At 42.6% G+C, this 13,357-nt stretch overlaps 1 protein-coding gene across 1 annotated transcript; it reads left to right on the top strand.

The window, feature by feature from the left end:
• Positions 1-341: 341 nt before the first annotated feature.
• LOC114079117 (T-cell surface glycoprotein CD1a-like) lies at positions 342-2,935 on the top strand. The gene is made up of 6 exons (XM_027920241.2): positions 342-396; positions 723-977; positions 1,659-1,937; positions 2,121-2,399; positions 2,597-2,687; positions 2,853-2,935. The coding sequence occupies exons 1-6, from the start codon at positions 342-344 to the stop codon at positions 2,893-2,895; spliced, it is 1,002 nt and encodes a 333-aa protein (XP_027776042.2). The 3' UTR covers positions 2,896-2,935.
• Positions 2,936-13,357: the final 10,422 nt, after the last annotated feature.

Raw genomic sequence — 13,357 nt, 5'->3', positions numbered from 1 at the left:
CTATCATCAGGAAGGGTCTTTGTCCCTAGGGGAGGGGATTCTATGTTAGGAGTTCCATGTCAAAGCTCCTGGCTATAAGTTTCCTGGCCTGGCAACTTGGCAACGCTAACCACAAGTGCTAAGGATGTGGTTTCACTAACGGCTTGCTAGAGCAGAGCATCCCATCCTGCAGGCGTTCCTATCAGGCCTGAATGAGTGTAGATTCTTCAAGCACTCCGAGCAGCTCATAGCGGCTAGCTGCTAGCTGTAAACTGAAAGTTATTCCAACAGGGGTAGACTTATTTAGAACAGAAATCAAAGGCCAACTTCTCTCGGAGAAAAAAGTAGCATCTGCAAGGGCCATGCTATTTCTGCTACTCCCCTTGCTCGCTGCTCTCTTCCTAGGAGGTGACAGTGGTAAGAACTGGGGCAACTGACCAATTGTGTGTGAGTGTGTGTGTGTGTGTGGGAGGGGGTGTGTTGATGGTAGTTTCCCCTGCACACACTTAGAGAGAACGAGTGCCACCCTGGCCCCATTCTGCGTGTTCTTACTCAAGCCCTCTGTGCTCTCATGGAGGATGTTTGTAGAGCATGGGACCCTGGGGGCCAGCAGTTGTCAGCTAAGGTAACTGTGGCTCTCCACTTTTCCAGATTCTGAGTCTTCCTACCAGGGCACCTACTTTCCCAAGTCTTTTCCTTCCAATGTTTCGTTTCCACCTATTCTATCTATTCTTTTGCTACAGGGTTTGAGAAGCCTGTCTCCTTTCATGTCATCCAGACAACATCATTTTGCAATCATTCCTGGGTACACCTGGGCTCAGGCTGGTTGGGTGAGCTGCAGACTCACAGATGGAACATCAGGTCTGGTTCCATCATTTACCTGTATCCCTGGTCCAGGGGCAACTTCAGTAACAAGGAGTTGATGGATCTGGAAAGGTTGTTCCAGTTATATTTCAGTGAACATCAGGAATTTTACATTTTTCAATTAATGTTTAAAGGTGCGTTCACTTCCCCTGTTGGGGAGAATAAAAGGATGAGGGTGGGGCATCTCAGTGAACTTTTATTCCTTAGGGAAACAGCCTCCTCTGCTCTGAATCTTACTCCATGCTCTTCAGTATAAAACTGCAATCACACCCTGGGCACATGTGATAAACAACCAGATTCTTCAAAGACTTCAGTTTTTGCCACTTTTGAATGCTCTCTCATTGGCTGCAGGGCTAAGTTTTACTAACTCTCCTCAGAGGCATCCTGTGGCCACCCTTTTCCCCAGTCTTCAATCAGGTACCTTCAGCTTCCTCACTCATTGGTTGACTCCTTAAAGTGTGATTTTCTCTCCCATTTATTCTCCTCAGTTATTCCAGTCTAAACTGTCAGAGTGACCATGGATGGATACATTCTCCCAGGTTTGTTAGAGTCTCAGCTCTCTCACATTAAGGCCTTTCTCCCCCACACCATCACTATCACTTTCAAACAATTCCCTCCCCTCCTGAAACAATTCCCTCCCCTCCTGATAATGTCATCTTTTCCTCCACCTCCAGCTCCTACCAGTGGCCTTTGTGTGAACCTCTGATCAAACCACACTTGGGTTCTTTCTCTGAAACTCCCAAACTCCCTTCTGCTTCTATTGTCTTTTGCTTCCACTCATTCCATTTTCTCTCTTTTCTCCTCTTCTTCCCCAGATACCTTTGATCTACAGGTGACAGCAGGCTGTGAAGTGCACTCTGGGAAGGGCTTCCTAGGCTTCATGCAGGTAGCTATTCAAGGATATTATTTCCTGAGCTTCCAGAATGAAACATGTTCATCCTCTCCCATGAATGGAAGAAAGGCCCAGAAAGCCTGCAATCTACTCAATTTGAATGAAGCCTTCACACATAGGTTACATAGGCTCCTCAGTAACACCTGCCCACGTTTCACCTTGGGTCTTCTAGATGCAGGGAAGGCTCATCTCCAGCGACAAGGTCAGTCTTGTACCCAATCTGCAAGAATTTTTTCAATTTTAAAGTAAAATTTAGGATAAAAAGAGAAAAGGATAATGTGTGACATTTCCAGAGTGGGAAACATGTGTCTCTGTAGACTTATGGGGAGTTCTAAATTTCTATTCACATTAGAGTCTGTCTAGATGCCTTTTCTGTTCTTTGCAGTGAAGCCCGAGGCCTGGCTGTCCAGTGGCCCCAGTCCTGGGCCTGGCCATCTGCTGCTGGTGTGCCATGTGTCTGGCTTCTACCCAAAGCCCGTGTGGGTGATGTGGATGCGAGGTGAGGAGGAGCAGCAGGGCACTCAGAGAGGTGACATCCTGCCCAATGCTGATGGGACGTGGTATCTCCGAGCAACCCTGGATGTGGCAGCTGGGGAGGCGGCTGGCCTGGCCTGCAGGGTGAAGCACAGCAGCCTAGGAGGGCAGGACCTCGTCCTCCACTGGGGTGGTAAGAGTGGGACCCTGGCTGGAGATGGGGGGATATCTTCTAGGAGAGCATGAGGACCAGGTAAAAAATTGGGATTGACAAATTCCAGACCCAAAAAGAAGAAAAAATATATGATTCAAAGAATGGTTTAATTTAAAATAAGGGCTCTATAGATGCAGATTGCAACATTATCTGGTATTCACTTGAATCTGCAGCATCTCAGACTGCCCTGGGCTTGATCCTCTTGGCAGTGATAGTGGCCCTGGCTCTTCTGACAGGTCTTGGATTTTGGTTTAGGAAACACTGGTGAGTTCTTTGTATTCATCTTTCCTGTTCGTCCCTCCTCCCAATGGTCTTCTCTTCTTTTTAATCTTTTTTTTTCACTTTTTCTTCTCCTCTCAGCCCCATTTCTATTTTCTCCTCCATTTTCACCTCCACTTTATGAAGGTCTGTTATTTTTTGTTCACTTAGGACCCACTGTGAAGCTCCCTGCATTTCTGGCCCTCTGAAGTGAGGACCCAGCTACCCAGGTGCCCAGTGTACACATGAACACCACAGGGTGATGACATCACTTCTACTCATCTTGTCAAAACTTTGCAATTCATTTCTGCTCCATGATCATTTACCAATATATGCTCAATGTAATCTTGTAGGATTTGTTGTTCTGACCTGGCTTCTGTGGCTTCAACTCTGAATGGAACAGGATGTTAGCAGTGTCAGCCTGGTTGGATAAAATGGATCATCAGATGCATTTCAGATGTCACATCCTCCAAGGATCCTTCCTTGATCCACAGTGGGAAGCCATCTCTCCTCCAGTTGTGCTTCCCCAGATTTCAACTGTACCCCTCACTGCCTAGCATCCATGGTAGGTGTGTAGGTTCATTTCTTTTAAGTTTTTAAAAGCTTGAGAGAAAAGCATATATTTTTTGAGTATCTGTATCCCTGGTGAAATGCCTCACCTGAATATAACATGTTCTCAATAAAACCTGTGTTGGATTCCATAAGGTTTGTTTTTTGTTTGTTTATTTGTTTTTAAATTCTCTGTCTTCCTTATACCTTTGTTGTAGTTGAGATATTGGATGCTCTTCTTGTTTCTTCTTGCTTTTCCAGGAGACTTCATGTTTTCCTAGTTCTATATTTTTTTCTGAGTCTCTGAGGAGAAACACAGTTTTGCCTCTTACCAATTCTGTTATTCAATTTTAGGGAAATATTAGCATAAAACCATTGTTCCAAGGCTCTAAATCAAAAAAAGCAGGGAAGTATGAAGGTCCTCCATATTCAGCGTGGTTTATGGCCAAATAGAAGATTCATTACTTGGGAGTTTGGTAGAAATGTAGACTCTGTGGCCTGGTCTCAGACTTACTGAATTCCAGTTTTCATTTGAACAAAATCATCAGAAGATTCACAGATACATTTAAGGTTGAGAGGCACATCATTGTGGTGATATCTGAAAAATGGCCCAAGTGCATCACTGAGGAGGGAATCAAAAATGAGGAGCCAAAGTGCTGCTCTTGAGGACTGAAATAGGTCCGGGTGGGTGATGTGCATTCTCAGGAGTTATATTCTCTACAGTTGCTGCTGCAAACACTGTTAGTGAACACTGAACCATGCTCCTAGGGTAAATAGAGGGTTAGGTACATTTGAGTTTCTGTTCACAGTACTTTTTGCTACCTGATGAATACATAACCTTGTTTTGTGTATTTTGTTTAAAAATCTTATTTAATATATATTTACAAGTAATTCATTGTATGCCATATTTCCTTGAACAATACAGTTTCTTAGAAGTATTTAACAATTTCCTGACCCTGAATAATGTGATCACAAATTTTCTTGGCGTTTAACCTTCCAAGAATGCTGTCTACCATATGTAAAAATATCAGTTGTCATCTCAAGAAACCCCAAATTTTGTTGTTTGTCTTAGCTTTATCATAACATTATAGGTGTTACTTTACAATGTAACCACCTAATACTCATCAAATTTTACCTTTATTTGTATTGTTCATTAACACTGTGCATTTTATTGTTCATTAACACTGAACTCACAGCCAACAGCCGTATAACTATAACAAAGCTGATCTGAAACACCTTCTTCCTGTGTAATACACATCACAGCCTTTTTCAGTTTAAGGACATTGGATAGCACTGTGGAGATAGGTTTGGGACCATTTAAATTGACAATATCAGTAACAAAGAGCACAAAGTGTGAAAACCATGGCACTCACTAGGCCACACAGGATGCTCGTCCTGCAGTGAAAAAGGAAACCTGAAGACAGAGCACCACTTTTTTTTTTTAACTTTCATAGGGAATGTGTTCTTCATTTGACTCCCATTTTGCACCAGTCTGTACATATCTATGAATGACTGCAAAAGCACTGTGAGTATTTAGTTTGGGGTTATGAAAGTTTCCACAGGTAGACAAATGGGAAATTCAGAAATTTTGACCAATAAGGATTGACTGATGACCTTAACTGACATTGACAGTTAATACATTCACAACCAGACTTCAGTTATCTTAAAATCCATAACCTGATGAAACAAACAGTTCTTAGGCACCTACTATACACTTGCTATGCAGCAGGTGCATATTGATTATAAAGTAATGGAAGAAAAAACAAGATCATCACTGTGTTCTGAGCTTGAAAATTTTGGTTCGGCAATTTATTATTTTCATAGTTTCATTTTTTTCTTAGCTTCCTGGAAGAACTTACTTGAGGTGAACTTGGGGATAGGGAGTTAGCCTTATTTTGCTCAGGCAGCTGAGAAGAGGGAACCCAGGGGAAGGGGAACATCTAGAGAGACCTGATGCAGGTGCCAGCACATGGATTTCCTCCTGAAAAATTTATTCCTACATTCACTGGTGTTTCCTCCATTCATCACACATTTATCTTTTATTATTTGTATGGCAAACACATTCCCTGAGAATATTTCCAAAAAAGAGTTAGGCTTGTTTAGATTACAATGCAGTGTGCAGATATTATTTAATGCTGATCAAAACTGTAAAAAAAAATATGGGGGAAGTAGACCAGAGGCAGATAAAATCCTACATTCACAGCAAAGTTTCATCTACAATGCTCCCCACAACAATATGATTTACTTAAAAGTACCAAATGGAGTTTCCCTGTTCATCTTAAAGTAGTGGGTTAAGAAAATTGTCCTAACGAACAAACAGCTGTCACTGCAGGTGAGCATTCTACAGCAGGCACCAGAATGTCAGTTTGGAACAGAGTGAAAAAGAAACTTTCTTTTTGAACACTTACTGATGCTTATGAAAGTTTATATTTCACCACTAGGTGGCATAGAAAGCTAAACAGTTAACCCAGGCTGTGAGGCTGTGGAATATTGAGGCTTTCTTAGGAAAAACAAAAAGATTGAGTTTTTAATTTTGTGTACTTGTGTGACAACATAACATGACAGTAACAGACTCACTATCTTTGCTGAAGCAACTATGACAGGCTTACTGCAGCTGCATTGCCCACCCTCTTACCTTTGCCCCAAGACTTTTCCTGCAATGTGATTGGGACTCCTGAGAGAAGCTACTTAGCATTTGTCAATGGTCAGAACTGCAAGTGTTGGGGTGTAACACCCTGTGGACAATCCTTGACAATTAATGAATGGGAGGTCATGAATATGCACTCTTCTCATTTCTCAGGTAGATATTTCAGAGACAAATCAGTATGGAGAAATTAGAAGCCCCCAGCAAGATCAGATCCCAGTTTTTTGTAGCAGTGACCAGCCTGATAACATCATGTATTGACCTTCCCCTCCTTCCTGTCTTACCCTCCTAAAGTCCCCTCCTGCTACCTGTTATCATGTCCCCAAATAAAGCTTTATCTTTAAAGCTCCCAATGCTGATATAGACTATATGGGTTTTGTCTTCTTTTCTGTTTTAGGATGTGCATTGAAAAGGAAATCCAAGCATGACAGCACTCAGAAGTTCAGTGCTTCTTTTTCCAAACAGTAACTGTTGGAGTCTGTAAACAAGTCAAAATAACACCTGGCATTTTGCCAGGGGAATGTTAGAGTTCATAAACAAGTCTGGATGGTGCCTGGCAAAATGCCAGAGGGAGTGGTTTGAGAAGTAACAAAAGCGAGCCATTAAGTGTGGAGATTCCTTATTGGTTGACTGATGTATCTAGTTTATGCTAATTAGATAAGCTGTGTGGAATGTATAAATACTGCTCCTGTCCTGCAATAAACGGCTCCTATTCCTGCTGTATCAATCTACACAAGTTATTCGTCACCCCCCGGTTATTTTGCTGCAGCCGGACTGCGGCAAGTAACCTCTTAAAGGCAACCAATATTCTTATCTCTACCACCCTAGATTAGTTTTGATTCCATTTTTTGAATCTCATATTCAAAAACCTTAATGGTAACTAGTATGTTTGTCTTTTCTTTCCACTGAACATTATTTTTGTGACATTTATTCATGTTGTTCCATGTTGTTAGAGTCTGTAAACAAGTCAAAAATAACACCTGGCATTTAGCCAGGGGAATGTTAGAGTTCGTAAACAAGTCTGGATGGTGCCTGGCAAAATGCCAGAGGGAGTGGTTTGAGAAGTAACAAAAGCGAGCCATTAAGTGTAGAGATTCCTGATTGGTTGACTGATGTATCTAGTTTATGTTAATTAGATAAGCTCTGTGGAATGTATAAATACTGCTCCTGTCCTGCAATAAACGGCTCCCACTCCTGCTGTATCAATGCACACAAGTTGCTCGTCACCCCCCCGGTTATTTTGCCGCAGCCGGACTGTGGCAGATGGTGGCCCGTACGGGGAGCCCCGGGACACTCGGGGGTAAGTGACAAAAAAAAAGCTGCCCGTCCTTAGATAGGACGGGGGCAATCTGCTCGTCCCTAGGCAGATAGGGCGAGAGGAAAAATGACCATTTCGAGAAAATGGAGAAGATTGATACAGTATGTTTGTGTCTTGTTTTGTCTAAGTGTATTGTATTGTCTTTGTGATGAAAATATGGAAGGGTTGAGAAGTTGAAGGACCTCAAGGCCCCAGGCCCAACATTAGGAAATCCAGCCCCTGTGCCTTGAAGCTGCAGGATGCTTTCTTACCCAGCCCCCATGTCAAAACCCCACCAGTTGCACATAGCATTTCAAGTCTTGCACAATGGCAACCACAAGATGTTCCATATAGATAACCCCGGGAGGGCCAAACTTGAGCAAAAAAAACCAAGTTTACCCCCCAGGTGACCCCGCTGCTGGATTCAGGGAAACCAATAGAAAGGCTGCTGCTGTGCTAAGCTGAAAACTAACCCCCTGCTCCCTATAAAAGATCTGTGCCCCAGAGCCCGGTGTGCCAGTTCACCGAAGCTCCGGCTGAGGTTTCGCTGAGCACCCGCAGGCGCCTGTGTATCAATAAACTTGCCTCTTGCTTTTGCAGCCAGTGTCTCGTGTGGTTCGTTCCGGGTTTGGGATCTGTGGATCTTTCATTTGGAGGTCCCACCGAGATCCAAGATCCCGGTTCCGATCCCTATCCCTATCCGGAGGACACCCGACATCACTGGGAGGTAAGCTGGCCAGCTCGAGCTGTCTATGTCTAACCTGTTGTCCTGTTGGTTATCTGTTTTCTGTTTGCGCGGCGTCTGAAAGACTATGCATAGTCACTTAGTATTCTGATTCTGAAGCAGTTCCGTGATCACTCAGGTTTCTGAGGCAGACGGGGAAGGAGTTGACGAACTCGGACTTCACCCCTGCCACCCTGGGAGACGTCCCAGGGATCAGAGGGGTCCATTTCTTTGGGGCCCCCGGTGTTTCCGAGGGATATACCGTTTTTGTAGGCGACGGAGAAGCAGTTTCTCCCAGGCCATCTGTTTTGTAGGCGACGGAGAAGCAGTTTCTCCCAGGCCATCTGATTCTTTCGGTTGGTGCCGAAGCCGCGCAGCGTTCTTTGTGTTTTATGTCCTGTCTGATTCATATCTGTACTTTAGAGATGGGAACCAAATTTTCAGTCACAAATTTTGACACTCTCAAGGGGACTTTTAAGGAGTCCCCACTCTGCTTTCTTGGGGAAGCCTAGCACTCGAAACAACTGCAAGCAGAGGATAAACTTTTTGGGAGCTGGCTACTAAAAAGTTAAAAAAAAATGCCTAATGCCTAAGGTCAAACCAAACTGGAGGAACTGATCCTGTGGGTGAAAGATGGGATTAAGGGACTCCCAGCAGCTGACAGAGCCATTTAGCTCTGGGGAGTTCCCTGGGTCCTTATCTACATCTTAAGGATTACGCCACCTCTGTTTACTTAAAAAGAAGGGACACTGAATGCAGTAAAGCCAGTCACACTGAGACCCTTGATTTTACACCTATAGTTGCCCCTACGTGAAAACATCTGGTCCACTCATGGGAAAGTCTATGGTGCCACTGATAGGAGTCATAATTAAATGAAAGTTCAAAACCTGGAGAGATATTTTCTTATCTGGTTGTCTGATTGTTTCTTAAAGATGATCTAGGTTAAATGTGTGTCTAAAAAATAATTTTTTATTGTAACAATCTGGTATCTGAATGGGTTTCTAAAGCATTGCACTATCTTGCAGTTAAAAGTTGGGTTTAAGCAATTGTTTAGTTTGATTTCAGATAGTTCATGCTAGAAAACTTAAATACTTGGAATAAAAAAAAATTAATTAAAATTAAAGAGTTTCAATTTTGAACTGGGTAGCCTGAAAAGAAATTAAAACGTTGGTCTGGCTCATAAAAATGACATTAGATAATTAAATAGCAATAGTCTTAAAAATTTTCAAAGCTTAATTTCAGATATATATGGTAATACGTGGGCAAATTTAATGTAACTCAATGCTACTTTAGAAACTTCAGAACTAGCAAAGTGACTTAGAGGTACTAAAAAATTTCTTCTGATGGTAGAGATCCTATTTCCAGTTTTATGTGAACAAGTTTTTCTAATGTAAAAAGATAAAATTTTAAATTTTGAAAATTACTTCTTAAATTTGTATTATAATTTTCAACATCTAAAACCTGGAAATATAACTTAAGGTTAAAATGCCTTAGGCCTAAAGTGTCTGCTCAAAATAGCAGTTCCTGTCCTCAAAATTAAGTTTATAAGTTTCTCTAGGTGTTCAAAAAGGCCCTAATAAAATGTTACCTCTGCTTAAATTTAGAAGTTTACAAATATTGTTTCAAAATGTGAACAAAAAGAGGTTTATATAATTATGGTGTTATTAATGTGTTCATATCTTCCAGGTATACAAGTCTGTAAGGTAGAAGCTTCAAAAGAACATTATATCAAGCTGGTGTTCTAAAGTTGTATGGTAATTTTAAATTTTGACCTCTTGTAGAAAAGTAGTAATGTACTTTATTGCAAAACACAGGAGTGCATTGCTGCTTTTCTATAGGAGGTTAAAAGCTTTCAGCCTTTAATTCATGTTTTAGGTGTGATATTATGTTGTGTTAGCTAATGTTCATGTAAACTTGAACAACAATTTATGTAAACTTTATAAAATGATCAGCTTCAGAACTATAGTACTTGAGATTTATAAAGAGCCCTGCCTTACTTGAGATAAGGCTCTGTCCCATCTCACTACATGTAAAAGTGGCTATAAAAAAGTAAGCCAGATTTCAGTACAGTTAAAATTGTGTCCAAAAATACGTTTATGCCAAGATTACTAGGATCTCAAACAGAAAATTATGATGTATAACCCTGCTAGAATTCAAGGTAGCTATTATATAAGCTAAATATGTTTTTACCCTAGTTAGTTTTGTTTTAAAATTTACTTATAGATGGTTTAAGGATTGCCTGTTAATGTCTTAAAAAGGTATTGCTTTAAGAACACAACCTGGGCCAACATAAGATAAGAAATTAACACCTACAGGATAGAGAGATAAACATTAAAGCCCAGTGCTCTTAATATAAGGCTGTTAACTTATTTGCTGGATGTTTAAGATCAAGTTTTTAAAATTAATTAAATTAAAAGGGCCAAGAAAACCAATATTCGGCTCTTGCCCTCTGAGTCAGTCTGAATCAGGGAATAGGGGACTTCTCCAAAGGGCTCAGCAATTCTAGGCCACATAACCTCCTGAGCAGGGAGATTAATGAGACCAGTGGAGGACAGAAAGCCAATCGGTGCATTTGCTGTAAAGAGAAAGGTCATTAAAAAAGGGAGACATCCCTGATGCTTCTGAGGGAAGCCATATGGTCAAGCAAGGCCTGGGCCCATCCTAGCGCAAATGGCACTAGCAGAACTGAAAAGCTGCTATGAAGTTCCCGAGGACTCCCAGGATAACTCAGCTGACTGTAAACAATAGGTAGAAACAAAAGTCAGTTTGACTTGCTTCATCTTAAACACTTAGCAAAGACAGTAAAAGCCAAAGCACAGCTGTTCCTAAACATCTTAAATAATAATAATAATTAAATATAACTTCCATAAATAAGTAGACCAGAGGCTACAAGAAAAAAATCTTAGAAATGCCTGATAACTGTCAAAGGGACTACTAGAATAGTTTTAGTCTAAGGCTTTTATTTCTAGCCAACGCAAGTAGACTTGATGTTTGCTAATATGGTTATCCAGCCCTAAGTAGCAGAATTAAAGATTTCTCTATTAGAAGGTTCTCTTAAAAGCTCGCAAAAATGTGCCAGGGGATGACGGGCACCCCACCCAACTCACAAATTTGATTAACGAAGCTTTTTCTTCAACCCGGCCAAACTGGGACTATGCGACTGAAGCAGGTAGGAACCACCTACGTCTCTATCGCCAGTTACTCATAGCGGGTCTCCATGCAGAACCATCAGGAGACTTTAACGCTTGAAACTGGCACTAGAGACTGGGTACAACTCCTACCTTTAGCCTTGTACCGGGCCCGAGACACCCCAGGCCCACAGGGACTAACCCCATTTGAGATTCTGTACGGTGCACCACCACCCGCTGTTAACTTTTATGAAACTGAAACCTATGCCTCCCTCACCCCATCTATGCAGACTCATTTTCATGCTTTGCAATTGGTCCAGAACGAGGTCTGGAAGCCTCTAGCCTCAGCATACAAGGAGGAACTTAAAACCCCCTCGCTGCCACATCCCTTCAAAGTTGAAGACACCGTCTGGGTACGCAGTCACCAGAACAAGAACCTCGAACCGCGGTGGAAAGGACCCTACACCATTCTGCTGACCACTCCCACTGCAGTCAAAGTGGACAGCATCGCTGCTTGGATCCACGCCTCCCACGTGAAAGCTGCACATCCACAGGAGTCCACAGGCACCTCTCCGGATCCAGAATGGAAGTTACAACGCACTCAAAATCCACTAAAGATAAGACTCACATGCTGTTGATTTTCCTTGCTTTGTGCTTTGTATTTCCCCTAACGGTTGCTAACCAAACTGTGAGCCAGACACGGCAAATATTATCGGGGACAGGAGATATAATTTAAAAACAAACATCCACAAAATACCCCCTTTGGGCTTGGTAACCTGCTCTAAGGCCTGATCTTTGTTACCTGCTGGCTAAGGCAAAGGACTTTGATGAACCCAGTGAGGCAGAAGCATGCGTCTACAGTGGACGCTGCGCCTGCGTAAAACATCCCACAGGGTGTAGAGCAGCTCTAAGGGAGACACCCTTCTACATATGCCCTAGGGATGGAAAAACCCAGTCACAGGTACAAAAATGTGGACAACGTGAAAGTTACTATTGTAAATCTTGGGGATATAAAACTACGAGGGATATATGATGGAAGCCAGGTTCATCTGGGGATTTAATACAAGTAAAAATAAAAAAGGACAAGAGCCCCCACTATCTTCCGACTCCTGTAGGAGCCTGAAATGGTACGGGGCAGGGCCATGCTCCGCGTTTGCCTGCAACCCTTTAAACATTACCTTTACTCAGGCAGGCAAGACATCAAAAAAAAAAAACAAAAACAAAAAAAAAACAAAAAAAAAACAATGGGGCCTAAAAATGTACTTCAAAAATGCCTACGACCCTGGGGTCCTATTCAAAATTAGGCTAACTACTATATTATCTACTGTAGCTGGCCCCTTGATTATATTACTGTTAATTTTAACCTTTGGACCTTGTATATTCAACAAATTAATGCAATTTACGAAAGAAAAACTGTCTGTAATCCAAACTATGGTCCTCGCGCAGCAATATCAAGTACTCCCACAGCACCCTGAGCCATCAGCTGAGCTAGTGCCGGACTCTGAGCAGGTAGATCAATGGATATAGGATTATATCCTGGATAAAGAAAAGGGGGGAATGAAGGACCTCAAGGCCCCAGGCCCAACATTAGGAAATCCAGCCCCTGTGTCTTGAAGCTGCAGGATGCTTTCTTACCCAGCCCCCATGTCAAAACCCCACCAGTTGCACACAGCATTTCAAGTCTTGCACAATGGCAACCACAAGATGTTCCATATAGATAACCCCGGGAGGGCCAAACTTGAGCAAAAAAAAACCAAGTTTACCCCCCAGGTGACCCCGCTGCTGGATTCAGGGAAACCAATAGAAAGGCTGCTGCTGTGCTAAGCTGAAAACTAACCCCCTGCTCCCTATAAAAGATCTGTGCCCCAGAGCCCGGTGTGCCAGTTCACCAAAGCTCCGGCTGAGGTTTCGCTGAGCACCCGCAGGCGCCTGTGTATCAATAAACTTGCCTCTTGCTTTTGCAGCCAGTGTCTCGTGTGGTTCGTTCCGGGTTTGGGACCTGTGGATCTTTCAAAGTAAATTACTAAGGGAAGAAGGCACCCCAGTGGAATCAAGAATAGTTAGGGCATATGTTGATAAAAACCCAGGAACTCTAGTCAGAAAGAAAAAGAAAGTTCAGAAGAAGAAGGATTATCAGGAAAAAAGTTGCAGCAAAAGGGTATTACTAAATACTTTTCGTTACCGGAGGGTGCGTGAAGCGGAGAGGCGGCTGCCGAGTGTGCAAGCCGGTCACAGCGCAGCAAGGATTTTCCAAGAGGCGGCGGCGACTGGCCCTTCCCTGCCTCCTGGCCGGGGAGCTGGCTCTTCCACTGCCGCGAGCCCAAATCTAGACCT

Source organism: Marmota flaviventris, chromosome 10, assembly GCF_047511675.1.
Source record: "Marmota flaviventris isolate mMarFla1 chromosome 10, mMarFla1.hap1, whole genome shotgun sequence".
Lineage (NCBI taxonomy): Eukaryota > Metazoa > Chordata > Mammalia > Rodentia > Sciuridae > Marmota > Marmota flaviventris.
This window is presented reverse-complemented; position numbering and strand designations above follow the sequence as displayed.